The sequence below is a fragment of the Heterocephalus glaber genome, unplaced genomic scaffold (assembly GCF_053883595.1).
Source record: "Heterocephalus glaber isolate CG9 unplaced genomic scaffold, H.glaber_assembly_v1.0 deba00001531, whole genome shotgun sequence".
Lineage (NCBI taxonomy): Eukaryota > Metazoa > Chordata > Mammalia > Rodentia > Bathyergidae > Heterocephalus > Heterocephalus glaber.
Genome location: NW_028258329.1, coordinates 15,898,881 through 15,920,907, shown reverse-complemented (window position 1 = coordinate 15,920,907; position 22,027 = coordinate 15,898,881). Strand labels below are relative to the sequence as shown.

Sequence of the window (22,027 nt, the reverse complement as noted above, 5' to 3'; positions counted from 1 at the left end):
AGCAGTAGGACAGGTTGGATGGTACAAACTGAACAAGCGATTTCAATCCTCTGTGTACACACCTTGCCTACAGGAACCAGGAAGGTGATGTGGCACACAGGACACAGGTAACTGCTTTTTCCTTCTTCCTTCTTCCCTGCATGTGACACTCTAGAAGCATCCCACAGAGCTGAGCAGACCTCTGACAGCTTTAACCAGTGTAGCAACGCTGGATTCTGCATTACTTTCCATTCCACGTCCCTCATGCATTTTCCTCACCTTTCATTTCCATCTTCTACCAAGTTTAGTCAATGATAGTTTTCCAGCTCATTTGGGATAACAAAGTTTATGTAACTGTCTTGTAAATTATAAAACACTGTGAAAAGGGAAGGTACTTTATTATTGTGATTTCTGTTATTTTCAGGAACACTTGGGGGTATCTAGTCAGGATTTCATTTGGAACACTGTAATTAGTAACTAGTTAAAATTTCACTATTATTTATCAGTCTAAGAAGGATTTTGAAACCTTTTTTTATCTTTCTGATTCTGTTTGCCTTCAGCAAGGCACAGCTAACTGTGTGTTCCATAGAAATCCCTGCAGTACGTGGGGTGGGATCTCGAGGACAGCACGCTGGAGCAAAGAGCAGCATGAGGTGCTTGAGAACCTAGGCGCTCTCAGATGCAGCGGGATGCACACCCCCAGTATGGACTTTTACTGTGAAATTTAGAAATATGAAATGAGACAGAAGAAGGATGAAAGAAAACTGGGATCAAAAGAAAAGCAAGAACTTCCTGACCCTATCCTACTTTCAAACAATTATCTTCTATGTTACCAGATGTTATCTATTCAATTTTACACACACACACAACTTGTGGCTAATTTATGTTGAAATAAACCAACATTTACTCAAATCCTAAATCATCATCTCTTTTCTGTGTTCTTTTACGGTACCTACATTTTTCCATACCATTCACTGCTGTTCTTGCTTATTTAATTATCTGCCTCTCTGGCTGAACTATAAACTCTGGGAGCTCAGGAAACTGTCAGTTCCACTCTCTGTCATATTCTTGGCACTTAACATATTGTGGATTTTAAAAAACCTGTTTCTTAAATGATGAATGAATGAAGAGTAAAGATGCCATGACCACATATCTGGCCTCGGTTAAGTGTTTTTAGTTTTCTATATATCTGCAGTCATTAACTTCAGGTCAAACAAAGTAGACACCTAATACATATATGTTGATTGATGAAACCATTTATTTCATGAACCATGAATTTATATAATATATCTGATGCCTGCCTTCTAACAACAGAGTTCAAAGTCTACTAAAGTATTACTATTCATTTACATTCAAGAAACACAGGCATACAAGAAGAATCACTTCTTTTAAAGATAGAAATCATTAACCATGTTCTACTGAAATGAAGATATTGTGAAGAATGTCAAAGAATTGGCTTGAGGACTTGAACCTTCACCTGCCCCTCCTATTCAAGGAGGTAAGGTGGCTTAGGGTTCACTCCATTTTCGAGACCTCCTGGTGGAGGTCTTCAGATCTGGACTCTTCCTTTCTCAGCGTATCTGTATGTCGATGCTCCTCCAAGGGCTCAGTCATGCACCAAGGGCCAATGAAAAGCATGCAAATTTGGACCAATCCTATTTCCCTATGGTACAACCTAAATAAAACCCTGGCTTATCCTGGTGCTTTCTTTGGTTTTAAATTTCTGCTCCTTAAGGGTATCTGGCTTATTGCATTTACAATGATCACATGGGGAGAGCAAGATTCATAGAGATAAAACATATTTTCTTCTTCTTGGGCATTTGAAGCCAAATTATTTTTAACGAATCAGAGGTCATTTGAGGCTTATGGGATTATTCCAAGTGTCAGATTCTTTCCTTATTTTTGATACAAGGAGTTATTTTCTATAATGGACATTTAAAATTCAAGGCTGCCAGTGCTTCAGTAATCCCAGGAAAGGCCCCTGCTGACAACCTTATTAACATCTCTGCCTTCTGATTTTTACTTAATTCCTTTTAATACTCTATTAAAATGCTGACAGATACTGTGAAACTGAGGGCTACAGAATGAGGATGATATTTCTCTACATTGTCAAGCCTTTGTTGAGTTAATAAACTACTCATGATGTGCTTTGAGAGCACATAGAAAGCAGTTTTTTAAAACAAAGAATGAGGCCACACTTGAAGCACAGTTAAAAACAAAGGGGAGAGTCTTGACATAAATGGTTCAAATAATCTTCAACCAAAATGATGGGTTAGCATTGAGATTTCATATTTGTTATCTATAAAGGAATGAAGTGACAGTCCAATGGCAAAACAAGCATTTGAAAAACTGTCCTCATTTCTAAGCTTTAGAGAGGGGAAGGCTGTTAGAAAATGTGGGTGAAAAAACAAAAAGCTCATGTAACATTAAAATGTTAGTAGAGATCAACAAAATGTCTCATATTTGGGACTACTTTCAACTTTCAAATCATATTCATATATGACATCTCACTTTAGATAATAAAGAATACTCTGGGAGCATTACCTTTGACCTATCAAAACAGCACACTCCAACTTCTTTTACTTGACCCCCTGAACCTTTTTAATCTCCCTTGGACTCTCATGACCAGGGGTACTCTAAATCAATAGCTGCTCAAAGTTACTGGAGTTCCCAGTAACTTTGGAGTTAAAATGAAGATTCTGATCCAGCAGTGAGGCCTAAGTTTCTGCTTTTCTAACAAATACTAGGGCTAAATCTCCACTGTGCACAAGAGCATTCTTGAGAACATTAGTGTCCCATGTAATCAGAGAAGATTTAGACAAAAGTTAACCCAATACACACTCAAGGAGATTTATCATTGTTCTTGCACTAATTGATATGTAGGAGGAAATATTCAGCAGTTTATACACTCTGCTTGATTTTTACAAAATCAAACCAAGCACTTCTAGAAACTAGAAAGCTGTGAAGGGCTTTCAAGTGATCTTGGATTCTATAAACATGAGCTATGAATCTCTTTTTGAGTTACACACCCCTTTAAGAATATCTTTAAGGCTACGGGTACTCTCCCAAGGAAAACATACACTTAGCCAAAAAAATAATTTTGTATGACTATATAAGTTCACATAAGAAAATTTTTCAAAGACATCAACTTAACAAACCCTGACCTAGAGTGTTACAGAAGCTAGGAAAAATGAACAAAGAAACCAAATCATCTACAAATTCACATTGGGATATTAGGCAGTTTTTAAGAACTAATCTAGTTACTTAAAAGCACAGATAAAGAAAAAAAGTAGAGACAGGCAAATTTAAGACTTTATGAGAAAAATTTCTCTGAAATCTAAAGAGAATCAGAACCAAGAGAATAAAAATAAAAGCCAATTTCAAAACCAAATTGCTTTTACATCTTTTCTGGGCATCCTGGTCACTCTCTGAAAAGTGGGCCCCTGGGTCACCAAGTTCTGAATGTCCAGGAAGACTTGATGAAATGCAGATACCTGGGCCATATCCAAAACCAAGAAATCTCTAGACACACATCTCAGAAATCTGCACTGGTTAAGCTCCTTGGGGGATTCTAGTCCACATTAAAATTAGAGGGGGTCCTCAAAATTTCCTCAGATTAGGTTACTGGATAATATTTCTCAGATTACATTAAGGAAAATAAAATATCCCTTCTTCATTTGAAGGCCAAAATGAGCTAAATCTGCATACTTGGCTGCCTACAGAAGAAGAAAGGCACTTGAGAATAGTAACTCAAGAGATATTCTTCAGTTGAGGACATGATCACAGTAGGCTTTTAAATTCAGCAAACTTTGGAGAAATTTAAACCTGTTCCCCATCCTGACTCTCACTCTTCACTCCTTCCTTCTCTGTGCCTAGAAGGAGGCTCACAAATTCTCCTCACAAATCCTACCTTTTTGCAGGATTCACACATGAATTGGCTATAATATACATTATGCTGTATAAGAAGTTTCATTGATAGAACATATGGTAAATAATAAAAATGTCTCTAAATTATACAAACAGAAGTTGCTTTGGTGTAGGTAAGTTTATAAATATAGATATATGGTCATCAGTTACTATAAAAGCCAAAATATGTGGTATTCAACTTTGGTTACAAATTAGTTTATAAAATTCTATACCTTACCTCCAACCCCAAAGGTATTTATTTAAAAGGTTTGAATAAGATGATTACAGTTAAAAGTTGGAGTCTAAGTGTCTTTATTTCAAGCAGAAAAAGAAAATCACCATTAATAATTATCATCACTAATAATGCAAAGGGTAAATTGGTATTAAGTTTTAACAGGTAGTGGGTATTCACTATGAAAATGGTGATAAATGGTTTACAGGCAGTAGCTCATTCTATCTTTACAACATCTTCCTAAAATAAGAACTATTAGGAACAACATATTTATCACTAAAACTCACAGAGGTCAAGAACTATTGCAAGGTCATGACTGAAATGTAGTGCTCTCTTTGGAACTCTGCATCTATCACAGAAACCTACACTAAACAAGCTACACCTTACATATCAAGGATTGAGAACCATTGATATATATATAGATATACCTGATATATAAACATGTTATACATCACTCATGTATGTTATATATGTGGTATATACATGTGTATATGATGCATCATATATATACCATGTTATAAAACATAAAACATATGTGTAATATGTTATAGCCTGTATCTAGATGTTCTCCCAAATCTCATGAGCTCATAGGTGGGACTTTTCAGAGGTGGCTGCATTTAGGGTATGTGGTAACTAAATTAGCCCACTGATTGGTTTGGTATAATTCTGGGTGTGGATAATGTGAAGGCCCACCTTGGATGTGGGTGGCACCACTCAGCCTGAAGCCTGGCTTGGTTAAAATAAAAAGGAAGGCTTGATGCTGCTGCTTGCTGCCTCTTTCCTGCCCTGTCATGGACTGTTTCTTTCATGCTGTGCCCCTCTGCCAGGCTTCCCAGCCTTGAAGCCTACTAACTATGCAGTGAAACCTCTACAAAATGTGAACTAAAATGAACCTTTTCTCTTTTAGCTTGTGGGTGTTGGGTATTTTGTCTCATCAATGAGAAAGTAACCAAGACAATATGTTTGTGTGTGTGTGTGTGTGTGTGTGTGTGTGTATGTATGTGTGTACTTAAGTGTACCTGGTACAAAGACGATTCTACAGCTCTAGGACATTTTGGAAGAGAAAATCTTCCATCCACCCTGTGCAAGTTCAAAGAATTGTGAGAGAGCAACGGGTCTCTGATGGGACAAGGAGAAAAGTCACAAGGAAGTGAAATGAGTATATTAAGCAATATAGGAGGTTATGTACTATAAGCTTAAATTGGTTTTAATAAATATTCTGCTCCCCTCATATCTTCTGCTTGTGAAAGCTTCCAGTTCATATGAGTTATATTCTTCCTTCCCCTGTCTTTTCTTTTACTCTGGAGAGGTGGAGAGTGGGCAGCCAGGATAGAATGAAAGGGAGGAGAAAGAAAACAGTGACAGTCACCTAACAGTTGGCAAATTTGGTAACTGAAGAAGAGAATTTTCTCCTTTAAAAAATATGCATGTGCATACTCATAACAAGTCACAAAGATTTTCATTGTGCTCGATCACCTTGGTATAGGTGAATACATAAACCTCTCAGATACCCAGTAAAGTCAGCTCTTGTCAAGCACAGTCTGACAGAAACCATATCCATCAATGGCCACAGATCTACCAGATATGATCAAAAAATGTAGTGATGAGAGTAAAAGATACATTACCATTAATTTCCCTCAAAATATTCCTCTTTTTTCACTTCTATCTCACTTATCCTATCATTCTTGCCACTTTCTGAAGCAGTTCCGGAAGTCCTCTTTCTTGAGGGTCCTTAGATGCATTATTGATATCCTGAATCAATTCAAAATGTTTACCTGTCATGGCCATTTTCACTTTGGGGAAGAGAAAGAAGTCTCATAATGATGGATCCAATGAATAAGATGGATGAGGATACATTGTAATGTTTTCATTTGACAGAAATTGTTCGAAACGCTTTGAATCAAATCAGGATATTGAGGCTGCCACAAAATGACATTCAGGAAAAAGAACTTCCAGAACTGCTTCAGAAAGTAGCAGGGATAGGGGGGCATAAGTGTGTTTGAAGAGAGAGGGAGAGTAGTATTTTAGGAAGGGTTAATAGCAATATGTCTTTTACTGTAATGTATTTTTAGTTAACCATCCACACTTTTTGTGATTATACCTTGTACTTAATGGTGGGCAAATGCAGAAGCTGAGATTCCTGTTGCTGAAGCTCAGGACTCCTTTCCCCAATCAGTCAGAAGCAAATATTCCAGTATTCAACCCACCTGTCTTCAAATCCCAGCTCTAAAACTTACTAGCTCAGTGACCATGAGCAAGTGATTTAACCTCTTAGACTCAGTAAGCTCATTTGTAAAATAGGGATTACAAGGGTAAAACTGATGGTAGTGCTCTAATACGCAGCATCAGATAAGGAGTAATGCAATATATGATAAAGGTTTAATGCACATGTGTGTTTACTATCATTCTTTCTACTTAAATATTGTGTATTATAATACTCAAGCAGCATTAATCAGCTCTCATCACACATGTCATGACTCTCAAACATGTTTTTTAAGAAGCTCCAAGAAAACTTATTTTCCTGGTCATAAGTTGGAAAGACTATAAGACCTGTGAAAGATAAACGCAGGGCTTCAAAGTATGGCAATATAAAGACAGGAATAAAATTCTTCCCTTAATTCTTGGGCCTAGGTGTACTGTATTTGGTGTTTTGTCCCAGATATCTACGTTGAATAGTGCCTCTCCCAAATTCATCTCTTTCACAGAACTTCAAAATTCGATCTATTCTGAAATAGGATTGCAGCAGATGGAATTAGTTGAGATCATACTAGAGTAAGATAGACCCTTACTGCAACATGACTTGTATCCTTTTAAGAAGGGAAGAAGAAATGGACAAGGCACACAGTGGAGAAGTCCACGTGAGATCAAAGGCAGAGGTTGGAGTTGTACATTTACAAGCCCAAGGATATCAAGGATCCTTGGCAATACCAGCAGTTAAGAAAAGCAAGCAATAGTATTTCCCCTAGACCCTTTAGAGAGAACACAGCCCTGCTAATACCTGGCTTTCAGCCTTCTAGGCTCTATACCTGTGAGAAAACAAATTTATGTTTTTTAAGCCAACTAGTTTGTGGTCATTTGTGGTCCTACAAAAATAACATGCCCAGCCTCTATTCTGAATCTGTGCCAGAATCCCTTCCCCAAGCTGCAAACTCTAGTCAAATGGGGCCTTCATTTCACCAAAAACAAAGCCAAGCAGAGTCTGAATGAACAAACACTGGGAGCCTTGAATGCTGAGTTCAGATAACTTAATTTTCTGCACGAAATTCATCCCTATCAATCCATCTTCAACAGTTTAAGTGCCGAGTTCCAACATCTATGTCTTCTAATCTAAGCCATTATGAAATAGTGTTACAAGATACTTTCCCCAAAAAGCATCCTCTCAGGCTCTGAGATTTGCATGTGGAAAGACTTTTGGAGAGTGCTCACGGGAACACCTGTGAGTGGTAGGAAAACAGAATGAGGGAGAAATTGAGCAACAGTGCAATTGCAACAGAGGCCCCAGCTGATACTGCAGGGAGTTTGAGCATTGAAAAGGCCCTTTGGAATTGTCCCACCTGAAGCAAGAAGGCCAGGTCTTTGCACCCCACCTAAATCAGCTATTGGATGCAGGAAGCTCTGTAGGAGAAGTCCAGCTCTCGCCAGGGACTTCCTCGAGCAATGAGCAATGCTTGGTGATAGACACAGCCGTGAGCATCCATGGAAACCTGGATCCTGAAGGAGAACCTAGAGGGTGAACAGCAGCATCTACCACGTGTATAGATGAAGCTTTCTGCCCAATCATCATCTGTTACTAGAATGGGGCCATGGGAGATTTCACACCTGGGTTAGAAACACCATACTCTGGAAAAGAATCCATTAGATGCTCTCAAATCATGCACACAGTGACAGATCTGAAGGGTCTCAGCACTGCATTCCATGTCTTCCCTCTTTCACCCACATGTTGCCCATTTCCATGCAGTCCAATCACTCTTAAAAACTGTTCTTTGGAATGACTCCTGATTACATTTGGACCACAGTGATCCTTTTTTCTTTTTAGTTACCCCTGGTCATAGAGGATAAACATTTCACTGCCTGGAAATGGCCATTCATTAATTTGTTCGTTTACTGATTCATTTATCCGTCATTATACATTTCTAATACCTACTCTATACTACACTAAGCATTGAGTGTTAAAAAAATAGATTGTAAAGGGCCTTAACATCATAATAAATACTTAGATTTTAGCTAGACATAACCCTCTGTGTGTGTTTAGGAAGATGGATCATTTGTGGGGTCTCCAATGCAAAGAATGCAGTTTGCAGGTAGGGGATTTAAATACTGGTTGAATCACTCCTCGAACCTCAGCTGAGTCACCCATCTTCCATCCTTCCTCTGACTAAGTCCACTTTGCCATCCCACAAGTTAGTAGCATTGCCAAGAAGTGAGCCGACAGCCTGCTTGGGTGGGAGTGCTAGCATTACCCTCCTAAGCCACTAGCATCACACAGGGCCCCATCGCATGTCTTTGTATGTGCAAACACACCATGTATGCAACCCCAGGTCACAATCACTCGTGTGAAACACACAGCTGTCCACAAAGACTGGACACCTCTAAAAAATGAACTCCCAGACGATGCATCATTCCATTTTGGCTTCCCCCTGAACAGCCTCAATAACTCTGGGCCAGTCACTAATAGGTAAAGTAAATCTCTCAATGGGTGGGACTTCCACATTAAATACAAATTATGGATTTCAGTGTATGACTAGCAGCACAGACTGTATCTCAAAGAAATAAAAGCAGAGGAATTTTTTTAAATTAGCCAGCTATAGACTGGAAAATAGAAGGGAAAATACCATATTCATAATAATTATTTGAAGGTAATAGCTTATGTTCTTTAATGTAGTTCCAACATAAATGTCACTGTAAGAAATGATATTTCATTTCACTACTAACAAATCAGGTACTTAGGGTGCTGGGGGAGAAATGATTGGAACTACTTTAAAGCCATGTTAACCAGAGAAACTGCAAAAATATTTATATTCTTATGAAGGAAGGAAGGAATGCCCCTCGTGGGTGTATTTAAGTGTCCTCCATTTTTTGGATAAATGGTAATGCTAAACAAAAAATGGAAAGATGACCTTAGAATAATAACCTCAAGACCCAACTGGGACACAGCTTCCCAATGTACAAAACTCATTTGCAATATGTTCAGGATGGAAATTTCTATACTGCTTTATAGCTCATAGACTTTATTATATACCTCAAGCAAAATCACCAAAACACCCAATTCTGGGCTCGCTTCTTTCCCTTGTAGGGTGGACCCTCTCATATGTAAAATTAGTCACCACCCCTTCACTCACTGTCTACAATTCTGCTCAGTTCCTCAATAGTGTTTGTCGGGGCAGGGAAAACAAAGGGAAGGGGGAAAACAACCCATTTAGAGAGGTGTTTCATATACATAATGGAATTTTTAAACCAAAACCAGGTCTGGCACTGTTAGGCTTTTCTCTAGCCAGTTCTCTCTCCATTCTTCCTTCTAGAGACCCCCGTGCAAAAGCCATGTGGAAAATTTCATGAGATAAATGCAGCATTGATATCTGAAACCCATCCCATTGGGTGGGCCTCTTCTTTTTTTTTTTTTTTTTTTTTTGGTACAGGGGACTGAACTCAGGATCCTGTGCTTGCGAGGCAGGCATGGTGCCACTGAGCTAAATCCCCAGCCCTGGATGGGCCTCTTTTATTCTTAGTCATTTCTAGTAGTCATTATCTGTGTTGTATGGAAGATGGAGAGTTGATGCGGGCCTGGCCTATGAGCCATTTAGCTTTCAAAAAATTCAAAGGACTTGGAGTCCCCAGATGATTTATCATGAATGGCAGTGATATTTATGTGACTAGAAACTGTTAGTCTGAATTGGCACTTGGAGAAACAAAGTCAATGTTAAGTCGCCAATCTGATAAATCTGTAAAAGGTTGCATCGAATGTCTTTTAAATAAATGACTGACACTGCTTTCCAAACAGAGGCTTGAAGCTAGAGAGGCAGAACCTATAACTGTAAAGCCTTGGCAGTACAATATTCCATGCTTAGCTTTCTGAAGCCTTGAATGTTTAGAATGCCAACAGTGAACAGGCTCCTGATGAAATAATCTCAAGGACATTCAAGTAAATGGTTACAAAAACTCTTTTGTGGTACAAAGGAAAGGAACCTGAATTACCCTCTGCATTTGACATGTGAAATTCATAAGTTCAAGGGGACAAAGACACTTTCAGCATTATTCTAAGTGGAAAGGTAAAGTCTTTTAATATTTATTTAATGATCTCAGTTCTTCTGCATCTGCATTAATGTGAATAAATATGATTAATTCAGTCTAATAACATTCATCCAGTAACAAAATAATTATTTGAAGCACTGTTTAGATGCTTTTTGTCAGAATTAAGTGGTCGAAACGAACAGTTCAGTGGCCTAGTGTCAAAAATCTCTGACCAGGTGGGAAGTCAGATAAATGTTCATTGCCTGTCCCTCCCACACTCCCTTTGATAGCTAACAGATTCCTACAAGCTAGGGATTGCATAGATTCCAAGTCTTTCCTGGCTGCTCCATGAGACTATCAAAGCCAACACAATGAGCTTGAATGCTGGTGAGGTCCAGGTATTCATAGGGCTGAATGGAAATCACCAAGGAGTAGACTGTCAGCTTGCCTAAGAAATTCAAAAGAGTCTATTACCCTGGCACTGTCACAGTGTCCCTTATTTATATTTCTCTATGGGGGAATGGGAAGAGCAGCCAGAACAGCCTGCTACAGCAGCTATCCAGCTGCTCATGCTGTTAATATAGCTGTAGAAAGAACATGATTTATATAAGAGCACTTTCCCTCAACACTAGTGCATGACTTCCAGACCCACTCATTCTGGGAGACTATGCCATGTACACATTTCTGTGCTCTGGTGGCAACAGGGTAACGCAGAGAGCTGTTGATTTAGATTGACACACAAGACAAATATGACACATAAATGTATTGACAATATCCATAGATGATCTATGCCCTGCATGGTGCATACGGGACTAGTCCACTTGTTATAAAAGACAACAGTTTTCCATGCATATCACAGAGTCAGGCAAGAAGAAATTTTGCAAAAGTAGGGAATGCAGGTCAAAGGGAGGCTCCTTGATGCTTGCTGCTTGGGCCCATCTGATGGAAGAACTGAACTGGAAGACAAGCACACATTCCTTCTAGGGTACACAGAGAAGATGCAAACACTGAATCAGCTCTTCAAGGCAAAGGGGCAGGACTAGATTCTACTTGGAGCCTTCTTATCCTTCAAAGTGAGAAAGTAGGGATAAGGGGTCTGTTATAGCTCCCCATTTCTGTGTAAGTCTCCTGAGCAGGAACCATGGGGGTGGGAGTGGGGTGTGCAACCTCACATACCTTATAGGGGCCCCGATTGCAGCCACAGTAGCTGGTCTCCATGGTGTAGCTTCTAGACACACCCACCTCTCTCCACACCACCACCCGGGCAGTAGAGGCTCGAGATTTCTCCACCAGAAAGCTGCAGCTGCTCATTGTGAATGCAGGTGCTAGCTTATCAAGAATTTTGGGAAGAGTCTATGATAAAAAGAAAAATCAAACTATGATGGGCTGTGGGTGATTAGGAATTTTCATTATGAAAAGGTTCTTGACATTTATTAAGCATCTCTATATATCAAATACTTAATATATGCTACAGAGAATGATATATTAACCATAAGAAATAGATACATTTTTATCATTTTGAATATAAAGAAACAGAGGCTTAGAATAAATAGCTCTAGTCCCACAACTACAAAGTGGCTAGCATGAGGTCCAAATGCCAACCTGGACAACTCCGGAGGCCATCATCTTTTGATTCCACTTTTCTGCATCACTGTGGACCTCTGCTGCACACACACATTTGGCCCCATATTTTGCTGAGTTGAGCATATGAAAAGTCACAGAACCACAGGGGCCTGAAATTTACAGTGACTCCATCCAGCTCCACTGCTTTGTAGCAGAGTCAGACTGAGTTGTTCACTCAGCTCAGGAGGTCATAGGGGCCACTGAAGATTCTTGAGCAAGAGCCCACATAAAGCTCTCTTGTTTCCTATGAGCATCCAGTTGCCAAAATAAATTTTTTAGTCTCATTTTCTAAGTCATAAATCTGAAGCTGGATCAATTATAAAGCTCCTAAAACTCCATCCTCTCTGGGTTTATATATCCCACCTTTTCTGGGAGTAAAAATGCTTTATTTATGACCACTTAATCTCCATGTAGAAGACATCTGTAGACTCTTGGCACTGTGATTGACAGAGACAGGGCTTGCAGCCACTGGACCTGGCCCCAGTGGGGCAATGACTCAGAGTTGATAGGACACATGGTCCTTCGGTCAGCAGAAATTCTGAGCTTAGGCAGACCCAGAACTTTTGTGACATTAACAAGAGGTATCTCACTCCAATATTGACAATGTACAAAATAGCACATGACAGAAAATTATGTGTCTTAGATAACAAAACAGTGAAACTTCAGGCTTTTGAAAAATTTATGGGAAAAAAAGAGTGAAGTATGAGTTCATTATGAATGAGCTGTTTTTAAAGCAATGAAATTTTGATAATTTCTAGAATATTGAACAAATCTCTTAATCTCTCTGGTATTTATCTTCATGTTTAATATAACTGTTAATAACATTATATAATCATTAATTATATAGCAGATTATGTAATATATTACTATACAATGACATAATTAATATAATTTGCTGTGATCTATAAATTCCACATAGCCTCCACACCTACAGATCATTTAAAAAATTGAGTTGTGTTTCTAAATTGTCTCCAAATTAATTTCATCATAGCCAATAATGTCATTCCCTGTGATTCCCCCTCACCCCATTTTTCTTTCAAAGTGTTCATCATAATCACAAATTATTATATATTTATTAGTTGTTTAATATCTTCTCTTCAGCTTGGAAGTTTCGTGAATGCATTTCTGTATTTTATTGACAAGAAAATCTCTGCACATTGATAAGTATTTGGCTTATAGAGGGTACCTCATAATTATTCACTGAAATGAATAGAATCTGCTAGTCCAAATTCTTGGGGAACTATTTACATATATTGTAAATGAGGTGATTGAGAATACCAGGAAGTAGCTTTAATTAATCAGTATTTTACAAAAAGTTTACTCATATGATTTAAATGAACTCTCCTTTTTCATCACACTATGATTATTTCTTTTGTGGTTTCTATATTTTAAAAAAGACTTCATTTTCTAAGGGGAGGCCTAGTTAGGTTTCAAGCAAAACTGAAAGAAGGTACAGAGATATCCCATATGCCCCATGCTCCTGCATGAAACTGTCCCAGGATCAACAGCTGACAGCAGCATGTTCCCTTTGTTGTAATAGCTGAACGTGCATGAACATGTCATTGTCGTCCAAAGCCCAGGGTCCATTCATGGCATGTACATTCCCTGGGGTTGGACAAAAGGGCAGTAACATCAACCCATTCCAACATCAGACAGAATAGTTTTGCTGCCCTAAAATCCCCCGTGCTCCACTATCCAGCCCCTCACCCTCCACACACTCTCCTTCCTTCCTTTCCCCCACACCCCCGGAAACCATTGATTTTTCATGATTTTATCTTTTCTGTAATGTCACTGAAATCATACTACTTTTCGCATTGCCTTCTATTATTTATTAATATCCTTTAAGATTACTTCAGTCTTTTTCATTTCTTGATAGCTCATTTATTTTTAGTATCAAATAATATTTCATTGTCTTTATGTGTTCCAGTTTATTTATCCATTCACATACTGAAGGTTATCTTGATTGCAACCAAGTATTAGCAATTGTGAATGAAACTGTTATTAACAACTCTGCAGGTTTTGTGTGGACATAAGTTTTCAATCCCTAGGTAAATACCAAGGAGTGTAATCACTGGTTTGTATGGTAAGAGCACGTTTAGCTTTGTAAGAAAGCACCAAACTGGATTCCAAAGAGACTGTACCTTCTTGCATTCCCACCAACAGTGAATGAGTTTCAACTGTGCCATATCCTGGGCAGAATTTGCTGTTGTCAGTGTTTCAGATTTTTGTGGTTGTATAGTGCTATCATATTGTTATTTTAATCTGCATTTCCTTTTGATGTGTGATGTCAGCATCTTTTCACATGCTTGTTTGTCATCTGCCTATCAACTTTGGTGAAGTATCCTTTAAGATTTTTAGCATATTTTTTAATCAGGTTGCTTGTTTTCTTATTGTTGAGTTTCTAAAATTCTTTATATAAATTCTGAGTTCTAGATAAGTCCTTTAATAAATCTTTTGCAAATATTATTTTTCTGTGTGTGACTAATCTTTTCATTTTCTTGACAATATCTTTTTCAAATAAAAAATGATTTTAATAAATTTCAGGTTATCAATTATTTCTTTTATATCATTTGTGAGTGGGGTGCCATATCTAAAAAGTCATTGACAAGCCCAAAGTCACATAGATTTTCTCCTATGTTTTCTTCTAGGAATTTTATAGTTTTTTTGTTGAACACTTAGGTCTGAGATCTACTATGAGTTAACTATTATGACAGTATGAAGTCTGTGTCTAGTTTTTTTCTTCTTTGTTTTGTTGTGGATGTTTTGTTCCACACCATTTGCTGAAGAGACTAAATTTGTTTAATTTTATTGCCTTTTATCCTTTGTCAAAGATCAGTGGAATATACTTACTAGTCGTGATCAAAAAGTAGGGTGAGTGATTAAGTTTTTCAAAGTATTACAGTAGACATATTGCCATTAATATCTCTCAAACTATTTCCTCTCACTTCAAAAACACTTATTGTATCATTTTTGCCATTTCCAGAAGCAGTTCTGAAAGCCATTTTGTGTCTTCAGTTGCACTGTAGTAGCTGCCTGGATGTCCTGAATCCATTCAAAACATTTGACTTTCATGATCATTTTGATTTTGGGGAAGAAGTCAGAAGTACCACAACAGTAGATGTTGTGAATAAGTGGAAAAGGACACTGTAATGTGTTACTTGACAGAAATTCCCATAAGATTGATCAGTGGGGCGAGATCAAAAACTACAGTGAACATTCAAATAAAAGAATTTACTACAGTAAAAATACATTGTTATTATTCTCTTTCAAAAACTTAAAATACCCCCACCCCAGGTATCTCATTGTTCTTGGCAATGTATCTTTTTCTTTTATTTTTTTTTGGTACCAGGGATCGAACTTGGGACCTTGCACTTGTAAGGCAGCCAGTGGAACCACTGAGCTAAATCCCCGGCCCCACAATGTGTCTTTTACTGTAACAAGTTTTTATTTTAATTTAAAGGGTCATCGTATGTTTCAATCATTCCTTATATGTGGGTCGTTTCTTATGTCTTTCTTGTGCTCCACTGGTTTATTTGTTTTTTATTACACCAATGCATACTGTCTTGACAATGCAGTAAGTCTTGAAGTCAGACTGTATCATCAGTCCTTCAAACTGTTTTCTCTTTTATGTTGTATTGCCTATTATGAGTCATTTGTCTCACCATAATCTGCTTATTGATACCTACAAAATAATTTGCTGAAATTTTGAATAGAATTGCATTGAATCTATAGATCAAGTTCAGAAGAATTGATATTTTTGCAATACTGAGTCATTCTATCTATAACAATGAATATCTCTCTAGCTTTGATTTTGTTGATCAAATTATACTTTTTCCTCATTCAGATCTTATGTATACTTTGTCAGATTTATACCAAAGTATTTTATTTTAGGGGGTACTAATGTAAATAGTACTGCATTTTTAATTTTAAATTCTACTTTTTCATTGGTGGTGGAGAAAAGCAATTGAAATCTATATTAATGTATATATTATCCTTGTATTATACATTAATTTTATATTATCCTACTGTGCTGCAACCTTTTCATTACTGTTAATTCAGGAACCCAAGAAAAAATACAAAAGCAATTTTATTTTCCTCTTCACAATCAGTATGTCTTTATTTCTTTTTCTTGTCTTATTTCATTGCTACAACTTCTAGAAAGAAGTTGAAAAGGAATGGTTGGGGAATATCCTTGCTTTGTTCCTAATTTAATGAGAAAGCTTCTGGTTTCTGACCATTAACTATGATGTAGAATTTTGTAGATGCTGTTTACCAAGTTGAGAAAGAGAGATCTACTCTTCATTTTTGAGGGTTTCTATTATGAATGGATACTGAGTTTTATCAAATGCTTTTTATATGATCATGCAATTTTTCTTCTTTAGCTTGTTGATAATGTGGGTTATTTTAATCAATTTTCAAATGCGATATTAGGGTGTAAAATTAGGTCATTATGTATAACTCTTTATTATACAATGTTGGACCTGATTTACTAATATTTTCTTGAAGATTTTTGCATCTATGCTCATGACAGATATTAATTTGTTGTTTTCTTTCCTTCAAATGTCTTATTGTCTTATATCTGGTTTTGTTGATGGGCTAATGCTAACCTCATAGAATGAGTTAGGATGTATTTCCTCAATCTCAATATGCTGAAAGAGACTGTAGAGAAGTGGTAGAATTTCTTCCTTAAATGGTTTTAAAATTTAACAATAAGTTCATCTGACTCTAGTGTTTATTGTTTATCAAAGCTATGAATAATTTATTGATCTAATGCCTTTCATAAATAGAGGCCTGTTCCAATTATCTATTTCTTCCTGTATGAGCTTTAGTAGTTTGTGTCTTCAAGGAGTTGGTCCATTTCATGTAGGTTATCAAATTTGTGGGTATAATATTGTTCATAGTGTTCCTTTATTATCCATTTAATGCCCATGAAATCTGTTTCATTCCCAAAACTAGTAATTTGTGTGCTCTTCCTCTCCCTTTTTTACCCTACTTAGCCTACATATATTTTCAATATTCTTTTAGATTTTGTAGCTTTGGGTTCCACCTTCTCTTTAGATTTCCTGTTTTCCATTTCATTGATTTATATTCCAAAGTTTTTGACAAGTAAAAATTGTGTATATTTAATGTGTATAACATGATGTTTGGAACTGTCCTAACTTTTAAGGTTTTCTTTTCTTCTGCTTACTTGAGGTTTACTTTGTTCTCTTTCTAGTTTCTTAAGGTGCAAACACAAATAACTGGTTTTAGAGTATTCTAACACAATCATTCAGTCCTCTAAACTTCACCAATTTTGATAAAGTACATTTTCTAAAATATTTTCTAATTTGAGATTTCTCCTCTGCCTTATGTCTTATTTACAAGTGTGTTGTTTAATTTCCATGTGTTTTGAAACTTTACCATTCTGCTGATATCTAGCTTAATTCTATTGTGTTTGAGAACTTAATTTCTTTTATTTATGTTTAAGGTGTGTTTAATGGCCCATAATGCAATCTACCTTGCTGAATGTTTCATGTGAGCTGGAGAAGAATGTGTATTCTGTTGTTGGATAAGATAGTATGTAGATGTCAATAATGGCTAGTTAGTTGACGGTATTTGTTGAACTCAAATATATCCGGATTTTCTTCCTGCTGGATCTATTTCTGACAGAGGGGTTTTGAAATTTCCATTGATAATAGTGGATTCATCCACTTCTCTTTGGAGGTTTTTAATTTTTTGCCTTATTTATTTTGATACTATTAGACACATACATACTAAGGATTGTTATGTTTTCTTAGAGAATTGGCTTTGTTATCATTAGTACCCTTCTTATCTTTGATAATTTTCCTGCTGCTGTCTGAATTAATGTAACTACCCTTACTTTGTTTTAATTAGTGCTAGCATCATATATCTTTTTCCATACATTGCTTTTAATGTATATGTCCATATTTAAAGCAGGTTTCTTCCACATCATATAGTTGGGTCTTATTTTTTAATTCGCTTTGACAGTCTGTTTTAAACTTGATGCATGTTACCATTGAGGTTCAAAGTGATTATTGGTATTATTGGGTTAATATCTATCATATTTGTTGCTATTTTCAATTTGTTGTCCTTGTCTTTGGTTCCTACTTCTGTCATGCCCTCTTTTTATGCTTTTTGCAAGTTAAATTGAAAATTTTGTGATTCTATTTTTTTTTTTTAGAAAATCAACTCTATTTTCCCATTCCTAGTAATTGCCCTAAGTTTATAATATATATATGCAACTAATCTAAGCCTAATTTCAAATATTAGTGTACTACTTTACAGGTAGTGTACCTATTAATTAATAAAATAAGCATAATTCCTCCTTCCTGACTCTTGCATCATTGATTTCATTCATTTCATCTATACATAAGCACTTACGTGTATATGCAGATAATAAAATGTATTGTTGATATTTCTACATATGTATTATGACTATAACATTAACTTAAATAAACACCCTGACCTGGGTCTATTTCTTCAACAATAAAATAAATGAGTCCTCTCTATTCTGGAAAAATCCATTTGTACAAAGATAAAACATTTCGGAGAAATCACCATAATCAAAGTCATTATTTACAGATCACTGTGCCTAGATTTAGAGTAACAGTGATAAAAGGCGCTACACATAGGCAGAACACCAGAAGTAAAGTTCAGCTGAAAGTGAGGGATGTTTCTTTCACATATCTTAGAGTAGCCCATGAACCACCTCTGAAGAGCCCTAGATCATCAATGAACTCTATTTCATAAAGTACACATAAACTTTGACTTCCTCATCTCACAAAGGAGAAAACTGAGATTTAGGCAAATAGTCTACCTCAAATAATGGATCATATAAGTGAATATTAGTGTCCAGATAGATTAATCTTTTAACAGCATTTCTAATAAATACTCCTGTGCTTACTTTCACAGGTAGGAACTATCATGCATATACCTCCGTCATTACCTTACCTGATGCTAAACTGGACCTCAAAATATTTGTTGAATTTATTAGTTAAACAACATAAGTAATATACAAAAATTGAAATATAGGATAAGAACTCATTCTATAATTGACTGTAATGCTTAGGCTCTGCCCTATTCCATGCCAGCTTTGTAAAGAGATTTCTTAAGGTTCTGTTTTTTCTAAGCTCCATCAGGATATAGAATTATCCATGAGTACTGTTACCTTGTGTTGGGAAAGGAGCAGTAAAGAACACATATTTAAAATTAAATAATCTCAAAGAAGCAGTAAAGGACTCCATATTTAAGGTTAAATAATAGAGTTTTTTTTTAGTTCAAGTTATATATAAAAGAAATAATTTTATAGAAGTCAGCATGAGCTTCCCAGATAAATATTTGGGTTTACTTAACTAGTTTCCTAATAAAAGGCAGTTAAGCTTTCTGAAATATATTACTATTACTCTGGCTAAGCCTTAGAGAAAATAGGTCATTGAGGATAAGCTGTTAATTCTGCTATAATGGTCTCTGGGTAGCTGTACTGATCACAGGAGCCTATTTCCAGTGGTCATAGTAAAGAAGAATGGAGAGAAACTGAGGAAACAAGGACAGTATTTCCAGGTGAAACAGTAGTTTGGTGGATTTTTGCCTCTTTTAATACTACAGTATTAGTAAACTTGTAGATGAATCTATTCTGTACACAGTAAAATGATACACTTAAAATCATAAAAGATTTAGAAGAGGGAGGTGGCATCTTAATTTTCCTCTTTCCTATATAAATCTGAAACAATGACCAGTTTTCATGTTGTGTTCAGACAACTTTGACTATTCTACCTCTTCCTTCTGTTCAGTAAGCAAGAGCTTATCTTATCTATTCTAATAAAAAAAAGTCCTCCCTTTTTCACAGTTCCTTAACTTCCTACATGGTTCAGGAAGCAATACTGGAGCTCTACTAACTGGAATCCAGATAAAAATTGAATTAGGTCAATGGATTACTGCCCTGCTTTTATGGAATACTCACATAGAAGGATATGGATAGTCTAAGGCCTTAAATTTGTTTATCCCTTCATATTTATTTAAAGTTATTTTGGATTCAGTATTAATGTGTTCCTTCCAATATTTTTACTATCTTCATTTTACAGATGAGAACATGGTAGTTGAGAGAGGTAATGCTAATGACTCATCATCACATTCTTCTTACTAATTGCAAAGCCAGGCACTAAAATAAGATTTCCTGTCTCCAATTTCTGTGCCCTTTATTCATATACAAAGTAAAAGCAAAACAACCAGGAAATAAGTCAATCTGTGAAGAAGTCATTCAAGTCTTTATCCTGCCTGTATTACTATCCTATTGTTAAAATCTTTAAAATGCTTATTTAGAAAAAACTGGTGGTACCCAGTCTCAAAGGTCATACTATGGTCACACAGTGCTTCACATCAGGTCCCCCAGTAACTTGCCCTGTAGCTGATGTCCTCCAAGAGAGCAGGTGCACCCACGGTACAGTTTGCTTGCCATAAGGTTTCCTTGACACTGCAGCCATAAATGAACACATTCTTCTTTTGGGAGTGACCATGAAAATCACAGAAGACCTACAACAGAAAAAAAGGAGAAAAAAAAATCCAGGTCAGATTTGCTGGTTTTTCAAATGTTTGAAGTGTCAGTTTCTCGGATGGATACTGTTTACTCAGAAAAGCTAGCTACATGAGGGTGGTGGGTAATTTCTACAAGAGTTATATTAGTAGAGCTATCAGGGAAGACTATAGACTGGAGGGATCTGAGGAGTGAACAGAATATGAGGGAATATGAGCCGTGAATATCTTTTTTGAGAAATTTACTGTGATTGGGAGGAGAAGGGTCAAAGCCGAAAGAGAAAATAGAAACAAGGACATTTTAAAATATATATGAGAGGTTTGAATAATCTAAAAAGTCAACAAGGAAAATGCATTTTAAAGTAATAGATTAAATATACAAAAGAGAAATTAATAAATCACTATAAGTTCTCCCTAAGTTTTGATGTGGTGAAGAATGACCCCTAAAACTCAATGGATTGCCCCCCAAAAGGTTTGTGTTTTTTATTCATGTGATAGATCACCCACCTGTGATGCTGCTTTGCATGACTTCATTCTATGATCCAACTAAATAAGGAATACTAACTTGGAATATGCCATTTTTGTGGCAAAGAAAAAAAATGTCAAAGGTAGAATTATGGGATGACTGGAAAGCTACTAAAGAAGCAAAATAAACCTCAAATTTGCTCATTATTCATTGGTCAAAGAAAGTCAAATGGCCAATCTTATCAATGCCAGGGGGGATGTATTCCTTCTATACTTTGCTGTGTAAATCACATGACAAAGGACAATGATATAAAATCTTATTGCTACAAAATGACCTGTTAATAATTTCTGAGAATTTAAAAGATGACTACAAATTATTTTTTTGGATTATTAGTGCGTGTGTAGTACATGTTTGCATTCCTTTTAGGAAGTTGGTGCATGTACGTAACACATCTTAACTCCTTTTTTCATCCTCTTCCCCTTCCCTCCCTCTCCCTTCTTCCCATCCCTTGATCTCCTTCCTTTTTCATTTTGGACATGTTTGCAATACATGATGTTTACATTCCTTGTGTGGATTGTACACATACATAACACATCCCAACTCCTTTTCTTCATCTCTTATCTCTTCCCTGTCCCCACTCCCCACTCATCTGTTGATCCCCTTCCCCTTTGAGAGACATCTATCTCCCTACTTTCTATTATCTATCTTTTATTTTGCTCTTCATTTTTACTCTGGGTTTCTAAAAGAGCAATTTGATATTTAAACTTGAGTGTCTGATTTATTTCAGATAACATTATGGTTTCAAGATGCATCCATTTGCTACAAATGACTCGTTTGACCACAAATTCTTAACATCCCCGTATGCAAGGTCTTTTCCAATGGCCTATGCTCCATCAATATCAAGAGGGGGAAGATATTTCTTCATAGTTTGAATCTGAACTTAACTATGTGACATCTTTTGGTCAATGAGAATAGACAAATGTGATGTGAGCTGAGGCTAATAAAGCACTTCCACTGGATTTGTTGTTGTAATGTCCCTGGGAACTCTGAAACAATTGCCATGT

General features: G+C 36.5%; 1 protein-coding gene across 2 annotated transcripts in view; it reads right to left on the bottom strand.

The window, feature by feature from the left end:
* Positions 1 to 22,027, bottom strand: part of Agbl1 (AGBL carboxypeptidase 1) — an 832,602-nt gene that overhangs the window by 356,686 nt on the left and 453,889 nt on the right. For both annotated transcript variants that reach the window (XM_087188360.1, XM_021264792.2), the window contains exons 20-21: positions 20,366 to 20,497; positions 11,522 to 11,698 (exon numbers count right to left, since the gene is read on the bottom strand). In XM_087188360.1, coding sequence (XP_087044486.1) covers positions 11,522 to 11,698; positions 20,366 to 20,497 — 309 coding nt within the window. The remainder of the gene's footprint in view (positions 1 to 11,521; positions 11,699 to 20,365; positions 20,498 to 22,027) is intronic.